This window comes from Drosophila melanogaster, chromosome X (assembly GCF_000001215.4).
Source record: "Drosophila melanogaster chromosome X".
NCBI classification, from domain to species: domain Eukaryota; kingdom Metazoa; phylum Arthropoda; class Insecta; order Diptera; family Drosophilidae; genus Drosophila; species Drosophila melanogaster.
Genome location: NC_004354.4, coordinates 14,798,046 through 14,812,808, shown reverse-complemented (window position 1 = coordinate 14,812,808; position 14,763 = coordinate 14,798,046). Strand labels below are relative to the sequence as shown.

At 40.2% G+C, this 14,763-nt stretch overlaps 1 protein-coding gene across 7 annotated transcripts in view; it reads left to right on the top strand.

Annotated features, from left to right (window-relative positions):
* The window catches only part of rut (rutabaga), a 38,596-nt gene that overhangs the window by 13,265 nt on the left and 10,568 nt on the right, over positions 1-14,763 (top strand). For all 7 annotated transcript variants that reach the window (NM_001258743.3, NM_001272619.2, NM_001298317.1 and 4 more), the window contains 5 exons: positions 11,387-11,666; positions 11,924-12,658; positions 12,732-12,859; positions 13,225-13,528; positions 13,644-13,934. In NM_001258743.3, coding sequence (NP_001245672.1) covers positions 11,466-11,666; positions 11,924-12,658; positions 12,732-12,859; positions 13,225-13,528; positions 13,644-13,934 — 1,659 coding nt within the window. In that variant the 5' untranslated portion in view covers positions 11,387-11,465. The remainder of the gene's footprint in view (positions 1-11,386; positions 11,667-11,923; positions 12,659-12,731; positions 12,860-13,224; positions 13,529-13,643; positions 13,935-14,763) is intronic.

Sequence of the window (14,763 nt, the reverse complement as noted above, 5' to 3'; positions counted from 1 at the left end):
TTCATTCATTGTTTCGATTGTTTATCTAATTGCCGATTTTTTTGATTGACATGACAATGATCAGTAGTCGGTCAGATGATTGCTAGTGTCTTAAGTCCCCGCCCCAGTGTGGCCAACACACCGAACGATCGCCGATCAATCAATGCCATCAATCATGCATGAGCGAGTCAACGCTAGAGAGAGAGAGAGAGTGGATTGACAGGCCTCTGGGATTCGCAGCGGCGTTTGAGCGGGTTAAATGGCCAACACGTATACGCCTATTGGACGCACTCGAATTACACTAGCCCACAAAACTGGCAAGCGTTGTAATCTATGAAATTTATATCCTTTAAAGCAAAACAGCTAAGCAAAAACTGGGATATGTTTTTGAATAGCTTCATCTTTTCTTTTTCTTCTCAAAGTATTTTTTTTTTGTTTGAAAATAGCTCCAATCCTATTTTGACAGCCAGTGTTCAAGTTGCTAATGGCCACAATTAGCTACATCAGAATGAAGTGAAACTGTTTCCATCCGCAAACCGCATTTCAAATACACACTTGTTGGCCAATTCAGGCTGCTTGCTGACCAAACAATTATCAGGCAATTCGCTTTATGAAGTTGGCGCCTGTCACTTCGAGGGTCTTCAGATGCTCCATTGGCCGTTGGTCATTTGTAGTTTGTATATTGTGTTTTGTTTTCGAGCAGCAGCACTCGAACATGTCAGCGGATTCTCAGGCCTGTTTGTTCGACACTTCGGGTCAAGTTTATTGGATTGCCTTAAATTTGTTCAGCGAAATTAATTAACATAACATTGGCAGCTAGTTGAGCCAAGAGGTTTGGCTATCGGCCAAGCGATTAGAACACACAAATACCTCAACATAAAGTTGTTCAGAATAGATAACAAATAGTGCAAATGAAATGAAAAGCACTTTCCACTTTCAGGAAATTATGCAATAATCAGCCCAGACATACATACATACATACATACATATGTATATGATAATTTACTGCCCAGTTTCAGACGGCGTTTTACGACATTTTCCAATCCGCTTATGGCAAACAATTAAGAACGCTAAGCACTTGACAATTTATTGCAGTTATAAAATGGCACAAAAAAAAACAAAAAATAAAAACATAAAATTTGAAAACCTCATCTACAGACAATAACACTTCCATTTTGACACACATACAAAGTGGTTAATTAAAAAATGCCAATTAGATTCCGATACCCGATTTCGTTAAGTACACTCAGGCACGTTCCAAGAACTAAAAAAAAAAATGAAGCAAAATCAAAATAAATCGCCAGTGATTCAAACGGGCAAAATATAATCGTTCTCCAAAGAACCAAAGGGTCTGCCAGGGGAAGTACTATTTTTAGCTATTTTCGGTAAGCTCGTAAGTGCCGCGTATTGTGTCATTGTTTTTGCCTTGCTCAATATTCGCGTGACAAAGCAAAATGTCAGATGTTTCACATATGCTAGTGGCACAACAAATTATAATATTATACAAAACAAAACAGAAAAAAAGAAAAAAAAAGTGAAAAAAAGATGAAAGCAAAACAGACTCGACCGTTTCCCATTCGGCTCATAATGAGCAGATCGACTTTAGTATATATCGAAATTGAACGAATCATCCAAAATCCGCTGTGCACTTCCCGATCGATTGCAATATGTGTCAGTGAACTCCGGAACTGGCATTTTGACCCCTTCGGAAAATGGAAAACAGGAACTGCGGCTGAAATTATAATGCCCTTTCCTCGGAATTCAGCAAAAGGGGTAGAGGGCTCACATTTAAAAGGAGGCCGTCCTGCAAAAGCCTCACTTGACCCCTGCCTATCGTAATTTTCTGGAAAACTAAATTTTCCACAGCAGGAGGGGCAAATATAAATAGATTTCCAAATGACATGGCAAACAGACAAACAAATATCAGTGCAGTGGAATCGACTTCAAATAGACAATGGACGAAGAAGGGAAAAAAGAGCGTGGACAGGGGTTAATCAGCTCTCGAGTTGGACTGATAAAATGAAAACAAATTTCAAGTGGCCAGCGTGATTGCACATTCAGTTTTCTGGGTATACAATAAGTTAATACCTAGTTCTAAAAGCAAAGGTATATTTGACAGGTAAATGTGCTATAATTATTCAATTACTTTACATATTTTTGGGTAAAACGAATATCTTGTGATACATATATATATATTATTTCCATATATATTCCTTTGAATGTAACTCAGAGCATGGTATTTATAGGGTCGAAACACTTTTGAACGATCTTACGTCTTTCTTTGCGGAGGGTCAGGAAACTTTCGCTACGGTCGCAGTGGCGGGTTGATAAGACGGGCAGATAGATAAGCTAATATGGGAACGCTATGCTGATGTGTGTCCGTGAATATACAGCTGTGATCAAAATAATAATTGCATTGAACTTTAAAAATCTTCAGTGCCTTCCTGCACATCAGCATATGTATTGTATGTACATGTATATCATATCCTGTAAAGGTAGTATTACTATATCGTTGTGTACCCACATCACTGTTCAATCGACATTGACCCATTTATGCTAACAAAATTGAAACGAAATAATACCATTTTTCTAGTTATACGGAAATTACCTTTATTATATGCAAAGTTATGCCAAGTTGCCGAGACTTTTTCGGGCGCATCTAGTGCTTGACTTACTATTATCTTCACTTATCATTGATGTCTTGTATCTACCCCTTGCTGTTTTGTTTACGGCCTGCGAAAGAGCAGAAGACCTTTTATCGATTCACGATTTGGATAGTGATGTCATGGGAAATATGTAGACAGATAAAGAGTTTTGCGTAGATGGGGAAGTCAACTGCCTAACTGCCAACGAAAAGGAAGCAAAGCTCTGGATGGCACGTCAAGGTCAAGTGGAAATTGCGTGCCAAATGCTGCAACGGATTTTTGATTTATGAATTCAGTAATTTCTTTTGATAGCTGTTTCGTTAAATAAATATATTTTGGGTACAGAATGCACTTATCTAACCACTTATATTCTAAATTTATGTTAATCTCGGATGACAAAAAATGCGCATAATTATTGATAAAATCGATAATATAAGAATTTTATAGCTTATTTTCTATTATGCAAGTCCTTTGAACTCGAAGCATATTGATATTCATATTCATTAAGTTGACATAAGCTTTTATAATAGCATCACTTATTTATCGCAGTCGATAAACAACGTTCGATAGAATCGATAGCGCTGTTCAACTATCGATGACTTCCATACCCTCTATGCTATTATCCAAGTCCTTTAATTCGTGTGGTTTTGCAGTCACAATAAATGTCGTAAACAACATTGGTCTAAAGAGGACATTGGACTCATACCCACATCCTGGGACGACTTGGGCAGGTCCTTCAGCACAGGGTCCTTCAAGCGGTTTGTTGTCACTACTACACTACAGTGGTACATGTGGTTGTTGTTGGCAGGCCGCCAAAGGGTCATCAGCACCGCGAGCGCATAATGGCTTAAGTGTGTGTGTGTGTGTGTGTGTGTGTGTGTGTGTACTTTTCTGGCTTTCCTGCGCTTTCCCAGGTGACGACAAGGAGGCGCATGTGTGTGTCCTGTTGCCTGGGCGGCTGAGTGCCTGGGTGGCTGTCTGTTTGTTGCTGGCCGTTAGGAAAGGACACTTTGCTGCTGCACCGGCAGCTGTTTCCTCTATGCGTGGGTCGCTGCACTCAAGACACCTGCAATTCATTTGGCACATTTGGTTCAACAACCCAGAAGTTTGCCGCCCGTGCCTTTTGTATCACCTGGTTCCCTTTGTTTGGTTTCGCATTAGAATGATACTGCTTATACCCACCGATTGGTCAGCTCCGCTCCGCTGGATGATGATGACCGTTGTTCATGATGTCCAGTATCCGGTTTTCCGTTTCCATTTTAAAGACCAGAAGGAAGCAGTCAAAATGTCAAGCGCTAGCGAATCATCTCTTTTATCGCGTCCTTCCGCCTGTCTTATGCAGGATAAAAAACGCAAACGATGGCTTTATACATATATATATATTTTTTTGTTTTAATTTCATGGTTCTGACGTTGAGCTTTCATTTGTCGCGGCCTTTTTTTTTTTGTTTTGTCTTAAGTATTCTAAGGACAAAGTCAATGACAATCGGAAAATATTATTTCTTTCGCTGCTGGCGTTTCGTATATTTTCCTTTCATTTCGCTGTTTCGGTTAGCTTTTGCTAGGCTGCCATTTAAAAGTCAACACTTTAAGTGAGATGTTCCACAAAATGACCAGAGACATCAAGAAATCGCTGATGGAGGGAAGATGCTCTTGAAAATGATGTGCCAGATGTCGATAGTACTGAAAACTCTTTCAGTTTCCATGATGGAATATTCAATTATAAGCTTGTCAAAATGCACAAATGAGCTCGCAGAAATATATAATAATGCATTGTAAATCATTCACATAAAATACATTTTTAAATTCCGATTTAGAAAGTGTACTGTTTTCCTTTGCGAAATCTTTTTCCGGCCCCACAAACTTAGAAAATTGTTGAAACAAATTAACGACTCTTTCGTTGAACAGATGGGAAATCAAAAATGAAGAGCTAGAGCTATGGAATTTTCTGTTTACACTTATCACTCATAATCGACATAAGCAGTCAAGTTAATCTAAACATTACTGCCCGTGTGTTCTATTTGTATTTAGATCACGGGATCCATTAACAGTTTAGATTCTTGTGCAGATCAAATATGAACTTATATCTATTAGTTTCTAAAAGAATTTTCTGCTAATAAGACTGCTAAAACTATTAAGTTTTCCCTACAATGCCTGTCTTTCTAACAATAATTTAAGAGCTTTGACTAGGTCAAGAGGGAAATAAACAAACAGATTTTAAAATGATTGTGCTGTCATGTTTCTAATTAGCAAAAACGTCAAGAGGGGCAAACCTAAACCTTCACGAAGAAGTTAAGTTTTTACGTTGACGAACTTTTTTCTATTTTACATTGAACTATCGACTTCATTTTCCTATCCATCCAATCTCGAATTGCGATAGAAAAATTCCATTGAATTTTATCTAATTACGATAGAAAAATTCCATTGAATTTTAAGCCCATCATTCGGTTTGTTTTCACTTAAAATAGCAAATATTTAATATTCATAATGCCAGCCCGTTGACCCAAAGTCACATCAAGTATCTTGGATGTCTGGGGATCGGGTAATTGTGGATTTCGGATTCGGTTTCACATTTTTTTTCCCTTATTTCTTTGCGTGCCGTGCATAAGCTAGTTGTAAACAGGCATATTCGGGGTCTAAGTGGCCAAGGTTTTGATCTTACGAAATAACCAATAACACCCAATAACTTGCAGCTAATAGCATAGTTTACAAATAATAAGTTTTGCGTTTTGCTCACAAACATTGCGTCACAGTAGTGAGTAGAGTTAGCCTACACCTGCATCTTGGCGGGATTAAAAAAAAAATTATAGTTGTTTTGCACAATTGTCGTTTCGATAATCGTTTCAGTCATTAGTTGAGCGGGTCCAGAAAGCCCAGGGGTTATTATCATCCCATATCATATCAATTGCGGCATTAAAAAGCTTTCCACTGATGTGCCTCTCTGTGGTTGCAATGATCACTGGGATCATGCAACTTCCGGTTGCAATTTAAGGCGGTCAATTGTGCATGCTGACTTCAACAGAGATGCAATGGTGCAGAAACGAGCAGATGTTCGCTATGTGCTCATAAAAAGATCTATGAATAAATGGGATTGGTTCGAAATTTTCAAGAATTTTTCCGCTTTCTATAAAGAGTTGATCAATGCATCAATAATTGATTTTTATTGAGATATTAATGCATATTGTACTTCTTACGTTTCTTTGTAAAGTATATTGAAACTGGTATATATAAATTTATATAACATTTAATTACTAAATTTAACAAACATATTTATCAAACATACCAGTTAGAATGCATTATAATATTAATTTATTATTCAGTTTTGAGCAATGATTTCAAACATGAAGCTATATATTTGATCGGCATATACTCTTGTCTGAAGGTTGTAGCAAATCCTTGATTCTTTCCATACATGTATGGTTTACCCATTAATCTCCATTTGAGCACGGTTTCCGATTTGGAAGGCGGCAAAGGGATGCATTTACGCACGATTAGCCCGTTTGGAGCTCCAGATCGTCGGGCGTTCGTTCAATCATCTAGCGGTTAAAAATAAACGCTTTTTATTGATTTTATTGTGTGCGATGGCCTTTCAGGGTAATTTGCATCGTGCCCTTGCCGAGCTTTGTGCCACCACTTGAACCTCCCACCTCCACGTAGTCGACCGCCACCACCTCATCCATTCCATCCATTCCATTCCATTCCATCCTGCCGTCATTCATTCATTCATTGCGGATGCGAAGCCACGTTCGCAAAATCGGTAAGCGATTGGATTCCTAGGTTAGAGGTTTTTACATATGCTCAATGCGTGTCTTGATATCTCGCGCCTTGTGTTTTTTTGCGTTTAATTAGGCGCAAAAATGCAGTAAAAAGCACGGCAAATCAAGGAATTTGCAAATAATGAAAAAAAAAATCCCTCAAATACCAATTCTAATTTGCTCCACATCGGCACGCAGTTATCAAATGACACTGAAAACGTTGTTTTCATTCAATAACATTGAAGAATAGTGGATAAAGTCGAAGTTAACTAATGAAAGATTCATATAAATATATCTAAATTTTTTCATATTTTCAACTAATTGCCGTCCTAATAAATCAAACTTGCAAAACATTCGTATTTTCCATAGCTCAAATGCTTGTCCTCTTATCTTTGCCGACTGCAAAAGCCGCGTGAGGAATATGGAATAAATGAGGTATTGAATCAGCTGGCAGTGCATTGCACTGCATTGAAATATCCAGGGAACGTGTAAATAGAGGCGTTGAGTCAATAGAGAACCTACCTAGATAACATTACTACTCCCTCTTAACTTATAAACTTCTTCAACCTTCTGGTACAGTATATCATCGCAATGAAATACCACTTGCCAGTCATCTCAAACAAAGTATTTAAAACTGAACTTATATCTTTGCTACGATATCAATACCATTTGGATGTATTCTCATATAGATAGTTGTTGTATTTCCACTGAAATACGTTTCTGTTATGGGAGCTTCACTGTACATGGTTGTTAAATCAAAATCAAGATGGTATTTCGGATGCAGCAATAAAGACCGTACTCGTACAATAATATCATTCACATAAATACCAGGTTGCTTTGCTGAACTCCTCGGTGTTGAGGTTAAACATGTGTACTTTATATGCATCTATTTGCCATGCCCATTATCTGAGTGCAAAGTGTAATGCTTTTTCAATTCTTATCGTGCACTAGCTCACTTTTATCCACGGATAGCACAAAACCACTAAACCGTGCCCCATATGTGCTAAACTAAACTAATTAACTAAAAAATGCATCAAGTCACCATATACATACATATATCGAATTTCCCATGATGGAAATCGAATTTCGCGTACTTGCTAATAAAAATACTAAAGCCCGACAAATGGCCACCGCCGTTTTTATGGCCTTTGGGAGCGGGATTTGGTTTTTGGAGCCTCACATATACGAGTTCCTTGGCGAGACATCAAATTTCGTGTGGCGCCAAGTTCTCCTCCCGCCCCAAAAGCAAAAAAAAAAAAAGCAGTCTATCCTTCATGTCCCGGGGTCTCTATTCAATTTACGACAATTTTGGAGGGTCAGCTAAACTGATTTTGTTGCAATACCCCAAACATGATGGCCTACTTAGATGGCCAATAAGAAGAAATAAACGAAATATGTGTGTTGGGCAGCGAGCGAGGAATATTTTAGATGCAGATAACACTAGACTACAAAATATTTGAAATGGAGATGCTTTGGCAAAGGATATGCCTTGATAACTACCCTTTTATTTTTATATACATACTTTAATCAAGGTAATCAATACATATATTTTACCTCAGAGATTTTAGATGACTCTTCGTTTTGTTGGCCACTTTTATAAATTATTTGGTAAAGTGGATGGCAAAAATGTGCACCGGATCCACTAATTGATTTTGTTCTCCCACTTGTCAGGCAACAAAAAAAAAAGAAAAAAAAGGGGGGCAAATTGGGCTTGCTGAACAACATAGACGAATATAATTAGTTTTTGGACCAAATGAATGGTTAGTCAAAGGGACACAACTTTGTTGTCTATCAAAAATATTTTAGTAGAAAACTTTTGGTCTAATACAATTTTCGTTTCCGTTTGGCAAAACACACGGCATGTGGAAAAATGTATATATGTGCCACATGGCGGATGAGTGAGCATTGTCAGATTGGTTCTACAAAGATGATAGATGGGCTTCTGTAATAAATAGTACACTTTTGGTAAACTACAAATCTCTTCCGAAATGTAATCGTTTAAAATATACAAGAAATATTTTGCAATATTTCATAGACAAAGAATCCTTATTAACTAAGCAGCTGAACAGTATTTTAGCCTTTAAGATTAAGCCTTAAGTTTTTTTTTTCAGCATAGAGATAAATCATTAAATATTTCACAAATACCATTAACACGCTTAATTTAGTGCAGTTCCTGGAGTTTTTTTTTTCTTTTGGGAACTATAAGTGAATCCAAAAATCCAATCAGTTTAGTGGGCCATAAAAACCGTTTGATATGGCCAAGTTGTACATTTGTACGATTTCCTTTTTTTTTTTGGTTTGGTTCGCTAAATGTTTCTGTTTGCGTCATTTGGCTGATGCTGCTGCTGCTGCTTTTGCATCGGCTTTTCAAGCTATCTATCTATCTATCTATCTATCTATATACGTATCTATCTATCTTTCTATCTATCTATCGATCTATCGGTTTTTGCCCTAATTCGTTGGCGCCAGACGACGAAAGCGAAAATTGGAAATTGAATTTTGATTGATTATATGACGAGAATGGCGATGATGAAGACGATTAATGGCGGAGCCCATGAAAGTGTTGCAAACCTAATTGCTGTCAATTCCTGGGTCTAGAAAATCAATCGAAAAATCGCAGCAAAAAATCACTTGCGATGCATTATATTCGCCAATGGTAATAGGCAACCCATTTTAATGCCTGCCTGCCTTTCTTTTTCGAACAGTGTACTCTTGGCAAGAAATCTCAATGGAAAACACAAGAAATTGTCATGTTTTCGCTTCACGAGGGTTTAGTACTCGTACGTAATATATAAATGGATGGATAAATGGATGGGATGCCAAGTAAAATCAGCGCGTGTCAGGTCGATACATTTCCCAATCATAACATATAGATATGGAATTTGATTTAATTAATTTTTAACCCAGTACGTAGAATATAGCAACACAACTAATAGCAAGAGCAGCTCGTCGAAATTTATGTAGGACACATAAATACAATTTCCAAAATACGCACGAAATGCCCCCACTTGACGTGAATTTATAATGACAGCAATTTTTCCGTTGCGTTGTGTTTTTGGCTTTTCATTTTTGTTATTCTGTATTTTTTTTAATTTTTGTTTGGTTTTTTTTTTTTACTGTTTTCTCACTGCTTAGTAGTTTTGTGATGAACTTGCAGTGCGAAGCACTCGAATTTACACTTGCATAACTCAGAAAAATTCGCTTAAACTTTTGGCGTGCCGCAAATAGAATTTTGGACAAGCCCACACAGAGAATGAATGAAAAAATTCATACAACCTGGTGGTTTTGAAGACATTAAGTTGGTGACGAGTAATGTGAACGCCAAGAAATTGAAAATATTCACGTCTCATTATATTAATGTCGCTGCGAAAATGCAAATTCGAAATGCGCACATCAAAAATGATTCAAACAACCCACATAAGCAAACAAACAAGCGGCGCGAGCAAACAAATTGACAGCGGCGAATCAACGAATAAGCCAAGCCAACTGACTGAATGCCCAAATGACTGAATGACAGACTGACTGATTGACAAACTGCCACCGCAGAAAACAAAAGATACATCCATGTTGACGTCTAATTGTTGAGGCTTCCACGGAGCCAACTGTTCAAATACAAGGCTCTACAAGATCTGTCGCTGGATGGATGATTACTCAACTGGTCAGGAGGAGTTCGGCATAATTTGCACAGTTCGTTGGCATTAACTATGGCTTAAACTGAACTTAACACCAAATGCAGCAAGAGGCCAAAGATACCAGTAAAAAGAAAGATTATGCAAAGTATCTTAAAAATATCCCTAGAATTAATTTCATTCGAATAACATTCGCTGCCAACTTTGTCAAGGTTAGAAAAGACTCCATTTGGTAGCTGCTATGGTTTGGTCATTTGGTAATGACCTTGTGTTTGTTGGACACCCAACCTGGCGACACCTTCACCATGTGTGGCCAACAAAAAGGATGAACCTACCGAATCTGAGAGCTACACACACCTCGCATTCTCGCAAAGAGTCGATTTTCTGGGCTACTGGTGCTGCTCCACCGATGGATGTCTATAAATGTTTTCATGCCTAATTGATTTAACGTCTCGGGCACAGCCGAATATAGACATCGATCAAATGGCAGCCAGCGTCCAAATATTCCACGCTGCACTCGTTAAAGTCTAAAGGCTAATTACGAATTTTTTTTTTGTTTTTGCAAATATGAATTTGTGCATAATATTTTAATGAATTTAACGGATTGCCGCATACAAATCGCAATTAATCTGGCAGTGAAAGACCGTTGTCAGCAGTACTTGTTCGGCATCGCCTGCTGGTCATCGTCATCTCATAATATTTTCAAGTGCGTGGGCAACTTGTGGGAAACTTGTGCTGAACATTGATTGATTTTCACGCCAGCTTCGGCTTTGCTTATTTTTAGCGGATATTTTCAGCGAACTTGGGAAATGTGTATTTTAAACGATTTGGCCGAGGAGCCAAGCCATTGGCATTGGGTCTCTTTGCCTCTCGTGGATGTGGATGTACTGTTGGACATTTTCCCCTCCATTGGCTGTGTGCACGAGCACCCATTTTCCTATTTCCCATTTTCCATTTACCATTTTCCACATTACCCAAAGCCGGCCCACTGACATGCAACGCTTGGGGCGGATTTCAAGGTGACCTGCTCCCGCTTACACTGCGGCAAACGGGTGGTGGCCTTCTGGAAAATATAATAACTATATTTCGATTTGTTTTACTATTAATAATGTTATATCTACACAGAAAGAAAAAGAGAGAAACATTTAAACTAAATTAAATTAGAATATATGTAATTTTCGAAGTGCAATGTGCAATGTTCATAGCGAAAGTTATAGATTTTTATTCATAGTGTATTTACACTATACTCCATATGGGAAATAATTTAATCTAACCTTTTGGGTTTTCCTGTTTGAGCTGTACAGTGACGAACATTTAATGTGAGAATATTACTTAATACATAAATGCTTATTAAATCTAATACGTTGCTTCTCTTGCAGCCCCTGATCTTGGCGGCCCCAATCCCTTTGGCAGGCATCGGAAGGAGCCGCTCGGCAGCGGCAGCTGCGGCGGCGCCGCATGGATCATGCCGTGAAGGCGACGCGCGGCCGCCCGTTGAATACGCTGCGCTTCGAGAACGATGAGCTGGAATGCCTCTACCAGCGGTATACGCTCAAGCTGCAGCGCTTCTCGGTGCTGGGCGTGGTGGCTCTGGTCTTCGTCCTCTGCGGCGTGATGGCGGCCCTTTCGCTGACCTTCAACAACGCGGCCACCTTTCACGTAAGTAGCTATGCAATTTGGGCCAAATGGTGTCGATAAGTATGCAGCGAATATGTAATCAATATCAACATCCCATAATCTATCTATCAAAAGTATCCTAAACTAGCCATTTAAGAAATAGGTAGTGTGAAATGCAACTGGTACTATCCTAAACATATTTAGAAAGTATTGAGTATTAAAGTAGTCATTATATGGAACCTGGGTTTCCTAGACAATATCACTTATAATTTCATCATATTTCTTTCCATCCTCAAAAGAACATCTTCAATGCGATCGTTTGTGGACTGTTTGCCGTGGTGCTGGTGCTGCTGCAGTGTTCCGTGATCAAGGACCACCACCTGCCCACATTGTGCTACGGAATCCTGCTATTCACGGCCAGCATCTGTGTGGTGTCGATGCCCACATTGGGCAGCGTGTTCCCGGTGGACACCAAGGAGGTGATGGCCGAGGGCGTCTGGCAGATCGTGTTCGTGGTCTTCCTCGCTTACGCCATGATGCCGCTGCAGATTTGGGAGGCGGTGGCCTTTGGCATCGCCCTGCCCTCGGTGCACATAAGTCTAACGGTCTATAAGATTTTCACGGATGCGCTGCGCTACCTGGAGTATAATCAACTGATTGCGAACATTGTCATCTTTATTGGTGTAAATGTGGCCGGTCTCGTGGTGAACATCATGATGGAGCGCGCACAGCGTCGCACATTTCTCGATACACGCAACTGCATCGCATCCCGTCTGGAGATCCAGGATGAGAACGAGAAACTGGAACGTCTGTTGCTATCGGTGCTGCCGCAGCACGTGGCCATGCAGATGAAGAACGACATCCTGTCGCCGGTGGCTGGGCAATTTCATCGCATCTACATTCAGAAGCACGAGAATGTGAGCATCCTTTTCGCGGACATTGTCGGATTCACGGTGCTCTCCTCGCAGTGTAGTGCCCAGGAGCTGGTCCGCCTGCTCAACGAGCTCTTTGGCCGCTTCGATCAGCTGGCACACGTAAGTTGAAGAATATTACATAATGCCATTGGTAGACTTAATTGCAAAATTTTCCCCTGCACTTTGCTCCCAGGATAATCACTGTTTGCGTATCAAGATCCTGGGCGACTGTTACTATTGTGTCTCCGGATTGCCAGAACCTCGCAAGGATCACGCCAAATGCGCCGTGGAAATGGGACTCGATATGATAGATGCCATTGCGTAAGTATCATCTGCGTCTTTTTAATCGACAGGGATTTTGAAAACTGAGTCATTTTATACCATAATTGATAAATAAACCGAAATAATGCCGTCGTCACTGATAGGAAATCACTTACGTCAATAGTTTTAAAACCCATTTGATGTACATATTTATCACACGCTTTATTCATGACAAAAACAATTTTTGCACCATTTGATAATCAAGTTGATTGGATTGCAAGAATTGTGTATTCCAAGCCTAATGGTTTGTTATGTCATTTGTTTTAAGCCTGTTGGTCATGCTATAATTAATTAATGCACTTTCACATTACTGCTGCGTTGCACTTTAATTGTAATCTCATGAGCGCTTCCTCCTCGTTTTTTAGCACCGTGGTGGAGGCCACCGACGTCATCCTGAACATGCGCGTGGGCATCCACACGGGCCGTGTGCTCTGCGGGGTCTTGGGCCTTCGCAAGTGGCAGTTCGACGTGTGGTCAAACGATGTGACCCTGGCCAATCACATGGAGTCCGGCGGGGAACCGGGTCGGGTGCACGTAACCCGCGCCACCCTGGACTCCTTGTCCGGCGAATACGAGGTGGAGGCTGGCCACGGCGACGAACGGTCCTCGTATCTGCGCGACCATGGTGTGGACACGTTCTTCATCGTTCCGCCGCCACATCGACGCAAGGTGAGCAACATCTTTGTTTATACTTATGTGCTTGATTTCTTAAGGGTTCTGCTTTTGTTACCTATTTGTTCTGATCTTTTCGTGAATTCGCCTAATCTGTTCGTATCTTCTGCAGCCACTGATGCTCAACACACTGGGCGTTCGCTCGGCGATCGGCAGTCGACGGAAGTTGTCGTTCAGAAACGTGTCCAATGTGGTCATGCAGCTGCTGCACACGATCAAGTTCTCGGAACCGGTGCCGTTCTCCAATATAGCCACCGGATCGTTCCCCTCAGCGGCCAGCGCCTTGGGTGGCGGAGTTTCAGTCGGCGGTGGTGGAGGAGGAGGAGGAGGAGGCGTGGCACGGGGTAGCACCTGCGAGGCGAACTCTGGAAACGTTCAGGTGTCGGAGAAGGGATCGCGCAAGGTAAGTGGTGTTGTTTATCTAAAGTTCAGCATCCCAATCTGAGAAGCCGAGTCGGGAGTTTCAAGGTGGGAGGAGTTGGAAAGTTGGAAGTTGGAAGTTGAAAGTTGAAAGTTGAAAGTTGCGTGTTCCTGTAGCTCGGTTCTGTTCTATTTCTTTTGTCGTAGCTCCAGAATTCTCTGCATGTCCGGTTGGTTTTTGAGGGATTAAGTTTCCGGATCCCGGATACCGAATTCCCGTTAACGGGTGGTGTGGCTTGGTGTGCTTTTAATTTTCCGTACTAGTATCTTGTATCCGTAGCCCAGGGATGCACAATGATTCGTTAGATAGATATCGGGTAGCATCAAGACGGCGAGAATCCTTTTCATTTCTTGCTTTGATTTGTTTCCTTTCGTTTTCTTTCAGGATGCGGTAAGTTTGCCTCACCCATGTCTAAGTATTTCTATATCCACCAGTTGAAAGCCCGATAACCAGTAACCATTATGCCTCAGTTGCGCTTATTCCCCTGGCCCCCTTTTTTTTTTTTTTTTTTAATTTCTCGATCGGTTATCGTTTTCCGTATTTGATGGGCTCTTTTCGTTTCGTAGTCGCATTGTACAAAAATGTATCTATTCCTATATATTAAATAAGATTGTATTTTTAGCTTAGCAAGATCAGCAATTGTAATTCGTAATGCTGTCTCAACTAACAATTGTAGTATAACGGCTCGTTTGCGTCGATGTTGTGTGTAGTTTGATTGTAGAAAAAAAATATATATATATTTATGTATATATCTGCGCCTCGGACTTGTAAATTGATCTAAATTGTTGTCATCGGAAACAAAATGGACACA